The 17,938-nt window shown below is 37.3% G+C and overlaps 1 protein-coding gene across 1 annotated transcript; it reads right to left on the reverse strand.

Annotated features, from left to right (window-relative positions):
- Positions 1-9,589: 9,589 nt before the first annotated feature.
- Positions 9,590-17,358, reverse strand: LOC127424603 (trifunctional nucleotide phosphoesterase protein YfkN-like). Its single transcript, XM_051669945.1, has 8 exons — positions 17,231-17,358; positions 15,572-15,723; positions 13,636-14,219; positions 11,763-11,910; positions 11,489-11,654; positions 10,252-10,399; positions 9,986-10,169; positions 9,590-9,696 (listed from the first exon to the last, which is right to left on the reverse strand). Exons 1-8 carry the CDS (start codon positions 17,356-17,358, stop codon positions 9,590-9,592), a joined length of 1,617 nt encoding a protein of 538 aa, XP_051525905.1.
- Positions 17,359-17,938: the final 580 nt, after the last annotated feature.

Raw genomic sequence — 17,938 nt, forward strand, 5'->3', positions numbered from 1 at the left:
TGTTAGACAGACAAACATACAATGGATGGATGGATAGAAAGAAAGAAAGAAAGAAAGAGAGAAAGAAAGAAAGCCTCTGGATCACTCACAGATCATCAACTTAGAAATTATAATTTTCCAGCAGAGGGCACCTTTTAACAATCAACACATTCTGCACTTGGCATTCTACATTCAATGCAATTATGTCATTCTGCATTAACCCAACCTTGCTGATGTAAACTTTCATTTTAAATCGAAATACTTAATAGATTTAAATACAAATACAAAATGGAAATGTCTTTTCCTACACAATACCTTTCATTAAAGGTGCACTCAGTAATTGTTTCCCCATTAAAAAAGTTTTACTCCTAAAGAAATAAATTGTAATTTTGAAACATATGTATAAAATCACGAGCAGTCATATGAGATGAGGACTCTAGTCATATCAGTAACCTTATAAAAGCTGTTTTATTCCACATGGGGCGGAGCACCCTCATTGGGGCTGCCATTTTAGAATCACATGACCAACTGAATACTACTCACTTAATCTCAGTAACTGTCTTGTTATTGGACACTTCACTCTTGGATGAAATTAATCATGGCTGATTGTGAAGTGAATTTCTACAAAGGCATCTGTAACTGAAAATTATTGATTTTGAACGATGCTGCATCCACACCACTAGGTGGAATTTTAAGTCCAAGATGACACAAAGAAAAATTTACTGAGTGCATCTTTTAGCTTCTTTTAAGAAATTGCAATCCATAGTAACCTTTCTCATAGAATGAATGTTACTCTATATCCACCTTTTTCCTGAATGTGGAAGTGTTCCACGATTCGACTGTTTTCAATATCCGGTCTCCAGTGTTTTCACTCGCATCGGCATATATTCTCAGCAGGTAATGTAGTGTTTGAGGTATTACATTTGTAAAAATGTGGCTATATGTAAAAAAAACATGTGGCTATACAGTGCAAATACTTCACAGAGTCAAGATGACCATTTTTTATTGGCAGTTCCCCAACTGACATTATACAACCTGACATGAAGCGATGGTCCAAGGTTAGTTACTGTTGTTATGTTATGACAGCCAACAACAGCACAAGTTGAGCCTGAAATTCATTTTTACTCCAAAAACACTTAAATGGTTGTTGTTATCCATCTGGATCTCTCATTTTGGTCGTTTATGCATTGCTTCTCGAGACCAGAAACAGAAAACAGGCAATTAGAATCATCATGGCGCCGCCCAGAGGCTGCTCAGGAAAACTGTGGATGCATTATTGCAAACTGACTTTTACGTGCCGCTTTCTACATTTCGCTGCAGTTTCCTGGTGAAATGAACACTAGAGTCGCTACAACAGCTGAGTGGTTTATTTATTGTCACACAAATCACAAGTACAATTGCTGATTTTGATCTTATAAAAACTTATTTTCACTCTATTACTCATTGTTATGATATCAAAACACTTCTACTTTAACGCATGATTTGAAAAACAATACATTTTAACACTTGTATTACAGACCCACCTACATATACACACTTACTCCTATATTGGTAGCTTGCTTGGTAGCTCATCTGATAAAGCGTTGGCCTTTGGACTCAACAATTGTGGTTTGAGTCCAGTCAAAGATGCACAAATATGAAAGTGGCATAGAAACAATACGGAATAACATGGTTGCTTTAGTAAACATAGGGTGACCATACGTCCTCTTTTTCGGACCTTAAAAAGCATCCGGCCGGGATTTCTACATTTGCGGAAATGTTGGCTTTAGTTGCATTATGATGTGCATCTGGTCTAATACTTCACTGAGTGTGCACGCATATTTGCATTGCTTTAACCCCTTTTTGTAAGTCCCGCCTTCTTGCACACCAAATGGTCGATTATAAGAGGCTTGCAGCAACTATTGGCCAAATTCCTGCCTGTCAATCTCTCTGCGAACGCGCGAAGCGCTGTTGTGTTCGGCATCAAACAGTTGCTTGACAGTAGCAGCAAAGAACAGCTGAGTGGAAACAATTCCCAAACGAAAATACAAATTTACAGAAGATTTGCGCAAAATTCCCATGCTTTCGTCCAGGTCGAGATCCGTGGGAAGCAGAAAATGTAAAGCTGGCACTTATGTGTCAGTTGCTAAATAAAGGTGCAAGTGATTTAGAAGCACATAAAGGGTCAGGAAAAGGTGAAAGTTCATCAGGTAAATTAACGGACTACTTTTTGCGACCAGGTAAAATTGTTTTCACATTGCTTCATTTTCCACGGCCATTCAAAATAATAGTAATAGTAAATGAAGTTACACTCATGGCATCAAATATTTTATTTTAGTACATGGACATTCAAAAAAATGTTGGAAATTTTGATTTATTTATATATATTTATGTTATGCTAATAGAGAGTCTTTTTCACTGTATTAAAGTTTGCATTCTAGTAACACTGTTTTGAACCCTATTATTAAGGTGTCCTCTTTTTGGAAAACCAGAATAAGGTCACCCTAGTAAACATGTTTTTTTTATTTTTTTTTTTTATTTTGAATTTGCATTTTAAAACACTATCGGTTAGGATTAGGTGTTGGTTAAGGGTAAGGATGTCTGTTAAACTCTCATTTACCTTTTCGGACACTATTGGTAAGGTTTAGGGTAAAGTTTTAGGTTAGGGAGGTTTGTTTTACTTATTAAAACCTCCATCTAATACTCACCTGAAAAACCTCTTCTGATTTCAAAATTATTTCGCTCAGTTTTGGCGCCCCCACAGGACATTTCACTTGGAAACTGCAGCCAAACATGTAATGAAGCACGTAATTTCAGTTTTGCAAAAATGTTGCAATGCCCATGGAAATTTCATGAGACCAGGCTGAACCATACTACTCTGAAAAAGTATTGGCCATATAATTACTGTTTTTGGTCTGATTACTCATGCTTAAGATTTTGATGTCATGTTGCTCTCTCATTTGTCTTTGTCTCTTGGTATAAGTGGGTTGGATTGTGATTTGGTAGGAGGAGGTAAGAGTCCTTCACAGGGGCGTAGATTCTGGGGGAGGGGATGGGGGGAGGGATCGTCATGTTCTGTTTACACTGTCATCGTACAGTTCAATGTGTTATAATTCACTGACGTCCTCAGCTGATTTAGATTAGGCTGATCTCCGAAAACAAACTCTCTCTGGTTTAAGGGTGAATTCAATTCTAAGCGCTAAGAGTATGGAGCCAGTTCAGACCAGTATGCATATATATACATATTGCATCCTTGTGTGATTTTTTTCCTATGTTAAAATAATGTCTCTTATCGCAGAGACAATTATAGCCTACAGTAAGTAAGCCATTGTAGGTTGAATTCCCCCTAAGAATGCAAACACTGGCTCTGTAGTGCTTTCAAAACTTTGCTCCTTTTGTTTGAGTGACAACTTTTGGCTCAACCAATTGCTTGACTTTGGGGTGGGAGTACCAGTAATACGCTGTTTAGCTGTGAATTTACTATTTGCAAACAATAGCAGACTAAGAGTGGCAAGAGTGTTCAGAAAAACTCTTTAGAAATATGAGTTTGATTCGTCTCTGAAATTACAAAATTCATATTAAAATTAATATTTGATCTAGTTTTTTCTAGTATGACCTTTGATATTAGGGCAAAAATCGTATTCTTGATAATAATTTTTGTATTGTTTTCCTGTAAAAATATCTAAAAATCCTTAAAACGTGATCAATTTGATTGATCTCGTTTTAGAAACAACACTGCATAAGATATTTAGGTTTTTCAGAGAATGTATTTTTAACATGTGTATTTTGTCTTACTGTACTGGCAGAGTTTTTATAGTCAAAACAAGTGAAAGAATTTACCAGTGCTGAAGAAGTAATCCAGACTATTTAGGATACGTTACTGACCTTGAGTAATCTAACGGAATACGTTACAAATGACATTTTACAGCATGTATTCTGTAATCTGTAGTGGAATACATTTCAAAACTAACCCTCCCAACCCTGACTAGAACTATATGGTATACTGTTTCACCTACCATAGTAACCAACAATTGTTACCTTATTGTTACCGTGCTACCTGATCTAACCCTTACATTTAGGTTTGTTCGTGAAATATGTAGTCAGATTGATTCAGTGTAAAATTTTTGACTGGAATAAAACCCAGTTAATTTAGATGTTACCACACAAAGCACATTTTTAAGGTTAACATTTTTTTCCTTGTATGCATTCTCATTGGTATGGCACTATCCATGCTATATAAATTTGGCTTTCTTAAAACATAAAATTGTATTTTATATATACATAAATATATATATTGTAATTATTAAAGATATTGTATTACATTAAACGTACTGTACATAATTAATTTAAAATCATATATTATATATTTATTACAATAATATAATAGTTATCTTATTTTTTCATATTTTCTATGCAGATAAAGGATTTTCTTAATGATGTTAATAGAGGAATTGTTTTTTAGTGGACAGTAGACATGTAAAATGTTGCTATAAGGACTTTGGAGTCCACATGATTTGTTACTTGGTTGTCAAGGGGGATGCGAAGCCTTTTATGAGATGTGCATTAGATGATAATAACACACCTAGGGAACAAGGGGCATAACCCCTGGAGGCCCCCGAGGGTGTGAAAGCTGCAATTATGCACATGGGCCCTGTGCTCCAGAGGAGCCATGTGTGGGACACACATCTACTGCTCTAACCTCATGGGGCTTTCTGTATCACAGTCCAAAAGATGAAAATGTAGGGACCCTTATTGTGTCCAACAATCAATCTGGTTGAAAAAATGTTCTTGGTGTCTCATAGGACCAAGATTTCCCAACCAGCTAGTCTACATAAAATACTGTTTATGCGCAGCATCAGCATAAAACTGAAACCGATGCTCCCTAGTAAAGGTGAACCTCACTAGTTTGTTGAGTTTAATAGAAATGAGTCATCTTCTCTCATCTCTCACTCTGTTAAAGAGCTCTACATGTAACCCATCCAGCAGCAGTGAGGATGAAGAGCTGCCCAGCCTAGACCGTGAAGTCTATATCTGTGCTGTGTGTCTGGATGTCTACTTCAGTCCATACATGTGCCATCCCTGCAATCACGTCTTCTGTGAGCCCTGTTTGTGGACACTGGCCAAGAACTGCGCCACCAATACACTCTGTCCATTGTGCTGAACAAACATAACACATGTTTTCTTCCAGAACGTTTTGTTTGAGGGAAAAGAAGAAGAAAAATAAATAAATAAATACTAAAACATACCGGAATCTTTTTTGTTTGCTTGAATCGTATTATTTTTTGTTGTTGTTGTTGTTTTTGTTTTTTGTAATCTTGTTTATTTGCCTTGATCAACTGGCATGGTTATGATGCCACTTCCTCACTGGATGCTCATTAAAGATACATAATATGGGCAATAAGAGTTAGTTGTTCCACGTGGAAGTTGTCACAAGGGCTATATCTCAGTAAAATAAGGCTTTGAGTCAGAGGTCCAATTACATTGATAGATGCCTCTTGCAGTGGTTTTGTATGTTGGTTTCAAACACCTACTTCAAAACCCTATTAACTACATTTTCAATATATAATTACATTTTTTGCTAAAGCTGTTAGATAAAAAAAGTTATCATCATAAAACCAAGGGCGTAGCCAGAAAATTACTTTTGGGTGGGCCTCAAAAATGGATGGGCTAAGTTTTTGGCCAATTTGTTATTTGTGTATTTTATTTATTTTTTTACCAAATATTCCATAACAACAGAGAATCAGCAGATTCAAACAGTGCTTTCAGAAATCAGAATTTATGCATTTTTTAAACTAAGCCACTGCATAAAACCACACCGGTACTAAATAGGCTAATGAAGATAGATTGTAACAAAATGGTTGAAATACAGTATGTTCATGTCAGGGCAAATGAAAAGTTGTCACATATTTTTTAAATGTTGCAAATGTAAGTTGAGTCAGTCAGCCATTTATTTGTATAGCGCTTTTCACACACATTGTTTCAAAGCAGCTTTACAGAAAATTATGCTGTAATGTCTGCAATGTCTTAAAGTCCTCATTGTGCAGTTTAAATGAATTATGCAACTGAAAATTATGCCTGTATACAAATATTTTGTCTGTATACAATTTATTAATTGATATATTTGTTGGCCAAAACAATAATTTGATATTTTTTGTTACCTATAAATTTTCTTTTTTTTTTTTCTGTATCTCATAATTGTTAACTGTTTGAATTTTGCTGAAAAGTCTATGACAGGCTGTATAATGGCAGGTTCCATTGTGACAACTTACCCCATAGAGTGTGACACCATACCCTGCTATCTACCTTTTTGTAGCCAAGATTTAAAGGCATAGTTCATCCATAAATGAACATTCTGTCAACATTTCCTCACCCTCATATTGTTCCAAACCTCTTCTGTGGAAAACAAAAGGAGATTTTAGGCATAATGTTGTTGACTGACATTATCAATCACCATTCACTTTCATTTAATCTTTTTCTCCACACAATGAAAGTGAATGGTGACTGAGCTTTTCCAGTGAAAGTGTGGCAACTAGCCCCACTTTTGCCTATTCACCATGTGAAATGAAGTGAAGGCAGATATTTTTCATATTCCATTTAGGTTTAAGCAACAACTGGATATCAACAGAGATATCAACATGGGCTGACAACATAATGTTCTGTAAAGGTGGAATTTTTGGCAAGAGACCAGATAACAATCTTCGTACTCTGCTGGAGCCAATTTAAATGTTATGGGTTCTTGACACTGACTGAACAGAAATGAGGTCCTTATGTTGATTTCCACAGTAAATGTGACATAGCTAACACAACAAAAGGGCAGACAGGACAGACTGAGCCAAGAAGCACACTAAGATATACAGTATATGCAGTATATATACTGTATATATACACTGTATACTGTATATACATATATATATAGATAGATAGATAGATAGATAGATATACAAACAGTATATAAATCCACAAAATGGGTCTTGGTTTTCTGAAATTAACCCACTATGGACCTATGGTATTTTAATTAACTGAACTGAGCACACAGATTATTAATGCATAAATAAATTCACACATCCCACTCTTTGCAGAACTAAACCAGACAGCTTGTACGTTCTTCCCAAAGGAATACCTGTCTCAGAAGCAGAATTTCCAGAAAGCGAGCTGTGCAAAATGGCCCCTTCCGAGTTGCTGTAACTCGAATTTTTGGAGGTAAAACATGGCATTAAAAAAAAAAAGAAAGAAAAAAAAAAAGGCATATGAAACAAAAGATAAAAATATCTTAGTTATAACTATAGATATCTTTCAAAAAATATATTATTCATGTGGCATTAACGCTCAGAAAATAAAGATATTGTGCTCTGTCTCGTACTCTCTCTTTCTCACTCCCACTCTCTATCTATCTGTCCTCTCAGGCTTTCAAAGGCAAGCAAGTCCAATTGGCAGGCGCCAGTTCCCTCACGGTAGCTACCGGCTTGATGCCTTCAACTTTGAGGATGATTCGCATGGCTGGTGATTTGACATGGACATGGTGATCATCTATATATACTCTGTCAACTGGGTCATTGGCTTCATTATCTTCTGCTCCTTCTGCTATATCTTCTTCCCTTCCTTTTGAAAAGGAGGCACCGTGGAGCTGTCTGCAAAGTTCCAGATCTTTTAGGACAATGTGGAAGACAGCAAGAAAGACATCACATAATGAAACTGCTTCTGGACTTTCATAATTAATCATAATCATAAATCAGTTTGTGGTTTGCCTAGTATCTGTTTGCTTTGAAACAGAATGTTGGCTAACTGTGTGGTGGAAGTTTTGTATGGATAATCACCAGGGTTTTTTTTTATGCACACCAGTTGACTAGTTATTTCACAATTTGCATTCACATATATTCCGTGTGAATACTTTTATGAAAGGCAGTTTATTAACCTTAAGTGCAATGTTGTGGTTTGTAGAAATCTACAGAGGGATCCAAAAGTCTGAGACCACTAGTGAAAATGCATGTAATTTTATAAATTCTCTTTCAATCTAAATTATATTACCAGTATACCAATTTGAGTGAAAAGTTGAGTTGAAATGATTTATATTTTTTTAAAGAATACATTTTAGAATTTCAGAAACACTTAACAATAAGTTTCCATTCGTTAACATTAGTTAATGCATTAGATATCATGAACAAACTATTAACAATATATATTTTTACAGCATTTATTCATTTTTGTTAATGTTAATAAAAATACAGTTGTTAGTTCATAGTGCATCGACTAATTTTAAGAACACAACTTTTGACTTTAAAAATGTATTAGTACATGTTGAAATTAACATTAACTAAGATTAATAAATGCTGTAAAATTATTGTTCATTGTTAGTTTATGTTGACTAATATTGTTAACTAATGTTAACAAATGGAACTTTATTAAAAAGTGTTACTAAAATGTCTTAGTATTTGGTTTGTTTCCCTTTAGCTTTAATAATAAAATGCACTCAAGCTGGCATGGACTCCACATGTATGTGCAAAACCTAATGATCCACGTTATCCAGGATGTCTTCAGAATGTGCGCTTCAATGGAAGCAAATAAATCAGATGTTTTGCAGAAAGGAGTTAACACGGTCAATGTTATAAATTTGCTTGATGTAGAAATTGCGGAAATATTTCCTCTTCGTTTTATGGCATAACTTGTCTTTGTTTCAAATTTTTCCAAATCCTAAAACTTTTCCAGGTTTACTGTATATTAGACTTTGAATCCCAGATGTGGTCTCAGTCTTTTGGGCCCCTCAGTACTTCTTTATTATCCATAGAATACTCTGAAAATTAGAACAAGCTGCTGAAATCTAAAAAGAAATGGAAGCGGAAGCGTTCAGGCATCTCATCCAATCACAATCCAGCCTCTGCTTTAAAAGCTCTGAACAGCTGTTTTTCATCGCTTCCGTTGTGTTCACCCTCCACCACTCCATCACCACCAGTTTAGGTCCCATCCCGCCATAGGGGTAAGCTCCTATCCCCTGACGTCATTGCCTTCAAGAAAGATCTGACGGGTCAAGCAAATATATGAGCTCTGAATCACAGGACAGGGCTTACACAAAAGGAAACTAATTTATCACTGAATTTGTATCAGTTCTAAATTCTATAGTCTTTCTGGAAGAACTGAGGGTTGTGAATTGTTTAATAATGTTCTTGCTTGTTGTTTATTGGTCAAATGGCCATGATGGTTCTTAATCTGGTTTCAATAATCAATGCTTGGTTTGTTGTCTAAGTATATGTGCCAAAAGTCTTAGAACAATTTCTGTTATTAGACCAATGTGGTTCTGTTTTTTTTTTTTTTTTTTTGCAATAAGAAATAACACTTTAAAACCATATAAGTTGGAGTTTTAGTCTGCACATGGCACTAGAACTTCAATTAAATGGAAGTATTGCTATATTGAACATTTCCAGATAAATAATAATAATAATAACCTCTTAGCTGTAAGCAGTGAATTTTTTATTGGCAGAAATCTTTTCCTGAATGTGAATAAATATATCATACTAAAAGCATGAAGTATCATCCCTTGGCTACTCGAGGCTTTGTCCAGTTTATGCTGTCAAGAAACCTCTGTTCTAAAACACATGTATTCAAACAATGCTGCCAGGACACTGTTTCATGTAAATGTTTATTTTTGATTGGCTGTCTTTCTAGGTATGCACATTATCCTTCCCTCTATTGCTGGCACCACAGTTACTGACATCTCCATCATATCACTTTTAGTAATCTCAATGTCTACACAACACACACAAAGATCACTTTAGCAACATTAATAAAATCTCTAACACAGTAGTTTCTGTATTGTGGGTTGGCTGACTGTTAAAAACAAGAGACTGCCATTAACTGTTCATCTAATATGAGGTCTACTCTTGCTTCTTGCTTTTATACAATTAGTATTCATTGCAAAAAACAGTATGATTCAACCACTAATAGTTCATTTCCTTATAGCAAACCTTAAGTGGATACTTATCTCTTATAAATGTTTAACAAGAGTCATCTGAGACAATTTCCACTGGAAACTTACCAGACACAGAGGAGTTGCCTGGGACTTTGAGAAGGTCCATTGAATGACCTGACTTGCAATTCTTTTGGCCCTTGATATTCTCCCCTGACTCAAAATGGTTGATTAGAATGGTAGATAGTATCTGAGCATTCTCAGTGTGAAAAAGTTGGGGGCAGCTAGTGAACATTGAGTAACCATCCTTGCCCTTGAATTAAACAAGTATATGTAGGTGTCACAACTTCAAAATAAAAGTGTTAATCTCATTATTAAATATTGAACTGTTTTACCTTTGAAAGGTATTCCTTGATGGCAACCAAATACTTCCCATTCCTATCCAAATTTTGGCCTTGAATTTTAACAGACTCTGGAAAAACTCTTCTCCCTGATGGTGCTTCAGGATCAAAGCCAAACTGTATTCCAGCAACTTGGGGAAATCTAGTAGGATGACAACATTTTGTTAATGTAAAAGGGATAGTTCACCCAAAAATGAAAATTCTGTCATCATTTATGCACCCTAATGTAGTTCAAAACATTGTCACCATTCACTTTTTTTGTATGGAAAAAAAAATGCAATGAAAGTGAATGGTGACTGAGGCTAACATTCTGAAAGTCATACTGGTTTGGAACAGCATAAAGGTGAGTTTTCATTTTTGGGTGAAATATCCCTTTAAAACAACATTTCAAAACAGTTAGGTCACAGAGGTTAAAGGGTTAGTTCACCAAAAAATGTACTCACCCTCATGCCATTCCAGATGTGTATGACTTTCTTTCTTCTGCAGAACACAAATGAAGATTTTTAGATGAATATTTCAGCTCTGTAGGTCCATACAATGCAAGTGAATGGGTGTGAAAATTTTGAAGCTCCAACATCCACATTAGGGCAACATAAAAGTACTCCAGACAACTCTGGTGGTAAATCCATATATTCTGAAGAGATATGATAGGTGTGGGTGAAAAACAGATCAATATTTAAGCCCTTTTTCTTCACTTTCACTTTCTCTTTCTTCTGTTTTTGATGATTCACATTCTTCATGCAAGTTGTCCCCTACTGGGCAGGGAGGAGAATTTATGATAAAAAATGACTTAAATATTGATTTAATATTAATTAATATTAATATTAATTAATTAATTAAATTACTATGGATTTAACCACTGGAGTCATATGGATTACTTTTATGCTCCCTTTATATGGATTATGGAGCTTCAAAATTTTGGCACCCATTCACTTGCATTGTATGGACCTACAGAGCAGTGATATTTCTCTAAAAATCTTAATTTGTGTTCTACAGGAGAAAAGAAATTCATACACATCTGGAATGCCAGGAGGGTGAGTAAATCATGAGAGAATTAAATTTTTGGGTGAACTATCCCTTTAAATACTATGGCAATAAATGTGAGAGGACAGAACATCCATAAAAATTAACCTCAGAAAGTCTTTCACATGTATACCCAACCATTTGCTTATCTAATATTCAAATGAATGAAATCATAAATAATGATAAACAAATTCTTGATAAGAATCACCTTCCATCAAAAGTGGGGTAATTCCAGACTCCATTCTCCAATCCATCATAAAGCTGCTGCCCGGTAGCCTCAACCACCAGAACAGGATCCTTAATAGGCAGGATCTGCAAAAGGTCATGCATGGTGAACGGTCCTGCTGGATGTATGCGATCTGAACGTAGTGTGCCTGAGGGGGTAAAAAAATCAGGTAAATTTCCTCAGGAATGATAGCTTTAGTGAAATACTGGACAAAACAATATAACTTTATGGTTGTGAGATAAAGGGAGGTAGTGACCTGAGTTCAGAATCGCAACCTCAGCATGGGTGGCCTCCAGCATGGCATTTGTGATTAGATTTCCCAAACTGCATTCTGCATGTCGCACTGTCACAAACCGTGCATCCAAATCCACATTGGTATGGCAAAGCACTTTTCTAAGCATGTGCTATATAAAAAATAAAAAAAATACATTTTTAAATAGATATTTTAATGGCTTTGAACAGCTTTTAATCAGCTTTGACCTGATCCAATGACAAAAAGATAAAAGTAGTAATAAGCAGTGAGATACAGGTCAGTCAAGAGCAGAGAGCCAATCATAACAGTGGGCGTTTACTGTCAAGTCTTAAAGGAGAAGCAGCACCAAAACTGAGTGTTTCTGACAGAGGGTCACAATGAGGGTGGAAAATGATCATGTTTTACAGGTATATATTTACAAATATACTGTTTATGTGCAAAAACATTACTAATATTATAAGTGAACCTCAAGGATCATATTAAAATAACAAATAAGACATGTCATGACCACTTAAAGCTAATGATCTTGCTTGTGTCAGTCAGTAGCGGATCCTGGCATAGGCAATATAGGCAGCCGCCTAGGGCGGCAATGCTCTCTGGGGTGGCACGAAAGGGTACCTGCTCAGCTGCCCCCGCAAAGAGCTTGCAAGATCGCAATGGGAGAAAGGTGCCCCGAACTGTGCCGCCCTGCCCCCCCAACAGAGCTTGCAAGATCACGATGTAAGAAAGGCACTCCAAATCGTGCCACCCCACCCCCGCTCATAGCTTGCAAGATCACGATGTGAGAAAGGTACTTTTAAATTAGGGATTAGGTGTAATAGCACAAGCATCAATCTGTAAGTATTCTGTCATTTTCTTTATTTATTGACTATAATTTAATTGTGCAATTTAAGTTATGTATATATAATGTAAATGTTAATATAATTTTATTTTATTTTATTTAAAGGGATAGTTTACCCAAAAATGAAAACTCTCTTCATTTACTCACCCTCATGCCATTCCAGAAACATGTCTTTCTTTCTTTTGCAAAATACAAATGAAAATTTTAGGAGAATATCTCGACTCAGCAGCATAAAAGCAGCATAAAAGTAATCCATAAGACTCCAGTGGTTAAATCCATGTCTTTAGAAGCGACATGATAGGTGTGGGTGAGAAACGGATCAGATGTGAAAGTGAAATTAAACAGGCATCACACGTGACTTTCAGATGTGAAAGTGGAGATTTAGAGTCAAAAAAATGGCTTAAATATTGATCTGTTTTTCACCCACATCGGGAAACAGATGAAGTTTAATTCCTTTTTTTAACTATAAATCTCCACTTTCACTTTCTTCTTTTTTGTGTGTTTTTGGCAATTCACATTCTTCTTGCATATCGCCACCTACTGGGCAGGGAGGAGAGTTTAAAGTTAAAAAGGACTTAAATATTGATCTGTTTCTCACCCACACCTATCATGTCGCTTCTGAAGACATGGATTTAACCACTGGAGTCTTATGGATTACGTTTATGCTGCCTTTATGTGATTTTTGGAGCTTCAAAGTTCTGGCCACCATTGACTAGTATTGTATGGACCTACAAAGCTGAGATATTCTTCTGAAAATTATAGCTTGTGTTCAGCAGAAAGAAGAAATTCATACACATCTGGGATGGCATGTGGGTGAGTAAATGATGAGAGAATTTTAATTTTATGTGGGGGGGTTTTTTTTCAGGCGGGGGGGATTCTTGGGGCACCAAGAAAGCCAGAACTGCCACTGGTGTCAGTACCAACAATTACAATAAGACAAACTTAATAATCCTTTTTAAACACACCCTCGTGAACTCTTTCATGTTTGTTTATTATCAAAATAAGAGGATCACATTATAAAATCTCAAACTGTACCTGAATGTTTTTGTAATATTCCTCTACAATCTTCTTAATGCATGGATCTTCATCAAAAATTTTGGAAATGGGAATTTCTTGCACTGTGTACTTGAATGTCTTGCCACTGGTTTTCATAACATCCACTTTTGATAAATATCTGAACTCAGAGCCACTTTTGACAATAAGAATCCCATTAACTTCCTGAACTCCATACTCGTGGTCATGACCACCCAGAATCAGGTCCACATCTTTTGACTCTTTCGCCAGTCTTATGTCATTGTGCCATCTCATGTGAGTGAGGGCTATGATCAGGTCAGCCCCACACTCTCGCAGATGTTGGGAAAGACGATTAGCTGTACAGACATAATCTCTGTATTCAATATTGGCCTTATCAACTGTAGACAGAGTATCCAACCAGTCTTCTTCAACAAGACCCAAAAGACCGATTTTTAAGCCATTCCACTCAATAATGCTGCTTTCGACACCATTCCCAAGTGTCTGGGAGGTGCATCGGTTATAGACATTGCTCAGAAACCATGGAAATTTCATTTGCTGTACAAAGTCTTCAAGCACATCCATGCCAAAATCAAATTCATGATTACCTGCAAAAACAACAGAGAGAAATTCAATGGGACATTCATGGGCACTTATAACACTTCTAAACAACCAAAAAAGGATAAATTACACAGGTAAACCTATATACACTATATTGCCAAAAGTATTCGCTCATCTGCCTTTAGACGCATATGAACTTAAGTGACATCCCATTCTTAATCCATAGGGTTTAATATGACGTCGACCCACCCTTTGCAGCTATAACAGCTTCAACTCTTCTGGGAAGGCTTTCCACAAGGTTTATGGGAATTTTTGACCATTCTTCCAGAAGCGCATTTGTGAGGTCAGACACTGATGTTGGACGAGAAGGCCTGGCTCACAGTCTTCGCTCTAATTCATCCCAAAGGTGCTCTATTGGGTTGAGGTCAGGACTCTGTGCAGGCCAGTCAAGTTCTTCCACACCAAACTTGCTCATCCATGTCTTTATGGACCTTGCTTTGTGCACTGGTGCGCAGTCATGTTGGAACAGGAAGGGGCCATCCCCAAACTGTTCCCACAAATTTGGGAGCATGGAATTGTCCAAAATCTCTTGGTATGCTGAAGCATTCAGAGTTCCTTTCACTGGAACTAAGGGGCCAAGCCCAGCTCCTGAAAAACAACCCCACACCATAATCCCCCCTCCACCAAACTTCACAGTTGGCACAATGCAGTCAGACAAGTACCGTTCTCCTGGCAACCACCAAACCCAGACTCGTCCATCATATTGCCAGATGGAGAAGCATGATTTGTCACTCCAGAGAACACGTCTCCACTGCTCTAGAGTCCAGTGGCGGCGTGCTTTACACCACTGCATCCGATGCTTTGCATTGCACTTGGTGATGTATGGCTTGGATGCAGCTGCTCGGCCATGGAAACCCATTCCATGAAGCTCTCTACGCACTATTCTTGAGCTAATCTGAAGGCCACATGAACTTTGGAGGTCTGTAGCGATTGACTCTGCAGAAAGTTGGCGACCTCTGCGCACTATGCGCCTCAGCATCCGCTGACCCCGCTCTGTCATTTTACGTGGCCTACCACTTCGTGGCTGAGTTGCTGTCATTCCCAATCGCTTCCGCTTTGTTATAATACCACTGACAGTCGACTGTGGAATATTTAGTAGCGAGGAAATTTCACGACTGGACTTGTTGCACAGGTGGTATCCTATCACAGTACCACGCTGGAATTCACTGAGCTCCTGAGAGCGGCCCATTCTTTCACAAATGTTTGTAGAAGCAGTCTGCATGCCTAGGTGCTTCATTTTATACACCTGTGGCCATGGAAGTGATTGGAACACCTGAATTCAATTATTTGGATGGGTGAGCGAATACTTTTGGCAATATAGTGTATGTTATTTGCTTACCATATACAGCACAATGCACGCCTAATGTATTAAGAATGTCAACCATGTGCTTTCCCTTTGTAACTGTACTAAGCACAGAAGGACTCAGGCAGTCGCCACTAAACGCCACAAAAGGATTCAAATGTCTGTATTTTCTAAGTGCGGAGGCAAACCTGCAAAAGAAATCAGATAAGTCACTCTAGGTGAACAATAATCCCACTCATCAGAAAACAATCATACCATAATATAAAAAAAATAATATGTACTGTGGATCTAAAAGAAGTGCCACATCACAGCTTCAAAGTTCAATATCATAATAAAACTCACTAGAGAGAGATTGCTAGCTTTATTCAATATCAAGACAATCAACTGTAATAACTTTAATGAATGACCATGATATAGTCTTTGCTAAAGAAAATAAAAACACTACATTATGTAGGGGCCGCCACAATGCTGTGCCAATTTCTTACTGAAACACTTCCAGCTTATTCAAACCTACTGACAAACTAAGAGAATGGATGTTTCTGTCTGAGAAAGTGACAGACCGGTCAAACTGACCAGTTCCTTTATGTATTTTTTTTTCTTTCTCCCCTTTCCTCCCCAATTTGGCATGCCCAATTCCCAATGCGCTCTAAGTCCTCGTGGTGGCGTAGTGACTCGCCTCTATCCGGGTGGCAGAGGACGAATCTCAATTGCCTCCGTCAATCCGCACATCTTATCACTTGGCTTGTTGAGCGCATTACTGCGGAGACGTAGTGCATGTGGAGGCCCATGGTATTCACCGCGGCATCTATGCACAACTCACCACATGCCCTACCGAGAGTGAGAACCACACATTATAGCGACCACGAGGAGGTTACGCCATGTGACTCTACCCTCCCTAGCAACCGGGCCAATTTGGTTGCTCTTAGGAGATCTGGCTGGAGTTACTCAGCACGGCAATACTCGCTGAGCTACCCAGGCCCCCATTCCTTGATGTTTTTAAACATTTCCCTCTGCTAGACTATTTTGTGGTGGATTCTTCTAATGTCTCTTGAGTTTCCATCATGGTCTGTGTATCATTTAATTACCATTTTGATCTTGGTGAGAGCAAGCAACCAAGCAACAATTTGTCTAAACTCCATACGTACACCATTAGCAGCTTTGTACTCTAATGATACCAGCCTGTTTCTACACTAGACACTCTTTAAAGGTGCACTTAGTAGGCTAACTTTTTTGTTTGTGTCATCTTGGATTTACAGTGACACCTAGCGGCGTGGATGTAGCATCATTAAAATCAATAGTTTTCAGTTTCAAATGCTCTATTCACAGTGAGTCATGAATACTTTAATTCCTGAGTGAAAGTGTCCAATAATAGGGTGGTTATTGAGATTAGGCAAGTAGTATTCAGCTGGTCATGTGATTCTAACATGGCAGCCCCCATGAGGGGACCCTCTCCATGTAGAATAAAATAGCTTTTATAAGGTTACTGATATGATTGGAGTCATCATCTCAAATGATTGCTCATCCTTTTATACATGTTTCAAAATTACTATTCATTTCTTTAGGAGTAAAACTTTTTTTTTTTAAAAGAGGAAACAATTACTGAGTGCACCTTTAACACCAACAGAACCCAGTAAAACTTAACATCCATGCTACTGTTTCCTTCAGGCCTAACCAGTTTTTAATTTTAGGCTATACCTAGCCGCTCCACCGACTGGCTCCTCGGATCTCGCTTGTATCTCGTAAACATCGTTGAAATGTAAAATTGTAAGTGCTGTCTGTCCTTCACTGAACTGACAGGTGTTACCAGGTGCTTGTTCAGCCATGTTTCAAATGTTCGTTTGGAATTTTGAAACGTTTGAATTGTAAGTTACCATAGTAATATTGCGCGCGACACTTACTGTATGTGGAAAGGAAGTGAATCATTTCAAGAATAAGGGGCCGTTCACAACTAACGGTTTTTGCGTCCATCTGTGCTGTTTTTCAATTATTTGTCTATATCAGCATGCGCCAGATGGACGTGTTTGACCGCTGCGCCACTTCTAGCTGTTTTTTATTGTCTCGCGCAGGGCGTCGCGTTTTTTAGAGGCCGTGTCAAGTTAAAATAACGTATAGTTTTATTAATAAGAATAAGTTTAGTTTGTACAGCGCCCTTCCAAAGCTCAATATCGCTTTACTAGAACATTGCATCATGTTAACATTACATTAAATTAGGCTACTTGAGGCTAAAACGCGGTCTCGGGACACCTGCTTTCTGTGTCTGCGTTGCGGCTTTTTAATTTATTTATTTATTTATTTTAATTAATTTATTTTTTTTAAGCACAATAATGCGTTTGGTGTGAACGGCTCTTTAGTTTGCTTCCAATCTATTATGGATTTGTTTTTATTTTTATTTTATTTTTTATT

Source organism: Myxocyprinus asiaticus, chromosome 33, assembly GCF_019703515.2.
Source record: "Myxocyprinus asiaticus isolate MX2 ecotype Aquarium Trade chromosome 33, UBuf_Myxa_2, whole genome shotgun sequence".
NCBI lineage: Eukaryota > Metazoa > Chordata > Actinopteri > Cypriniformes > Catostomidae > Myxocyprinus > Myxocyprinus asiaticus.

Excerpts from the sequence above, each read along its gene's own strand:
- LOC127424603 (XM_051669945.1), bottom strand. The coding sequence starts at position 17,358 with ATGGCTGAACAAGCACCTGGTAACACCTGTCAGTTCAGTGAAGGACAG. Across the intron at positions 11,911-13,635 it reads AATATTACAAAAACATTCAG|CACATGCTTAGAAAAGTGCT; the intron begins GTACAGTTTGAG and ends TTTTTTATATAG. Across the intron at positions 10,400-11,488 it reads TACCCCACTTTTGATGGAAG|ATTTCCCCAAGTTGCTGGAA; the intron begins GTGATTCTTATC and ends TCATCCTACTAG.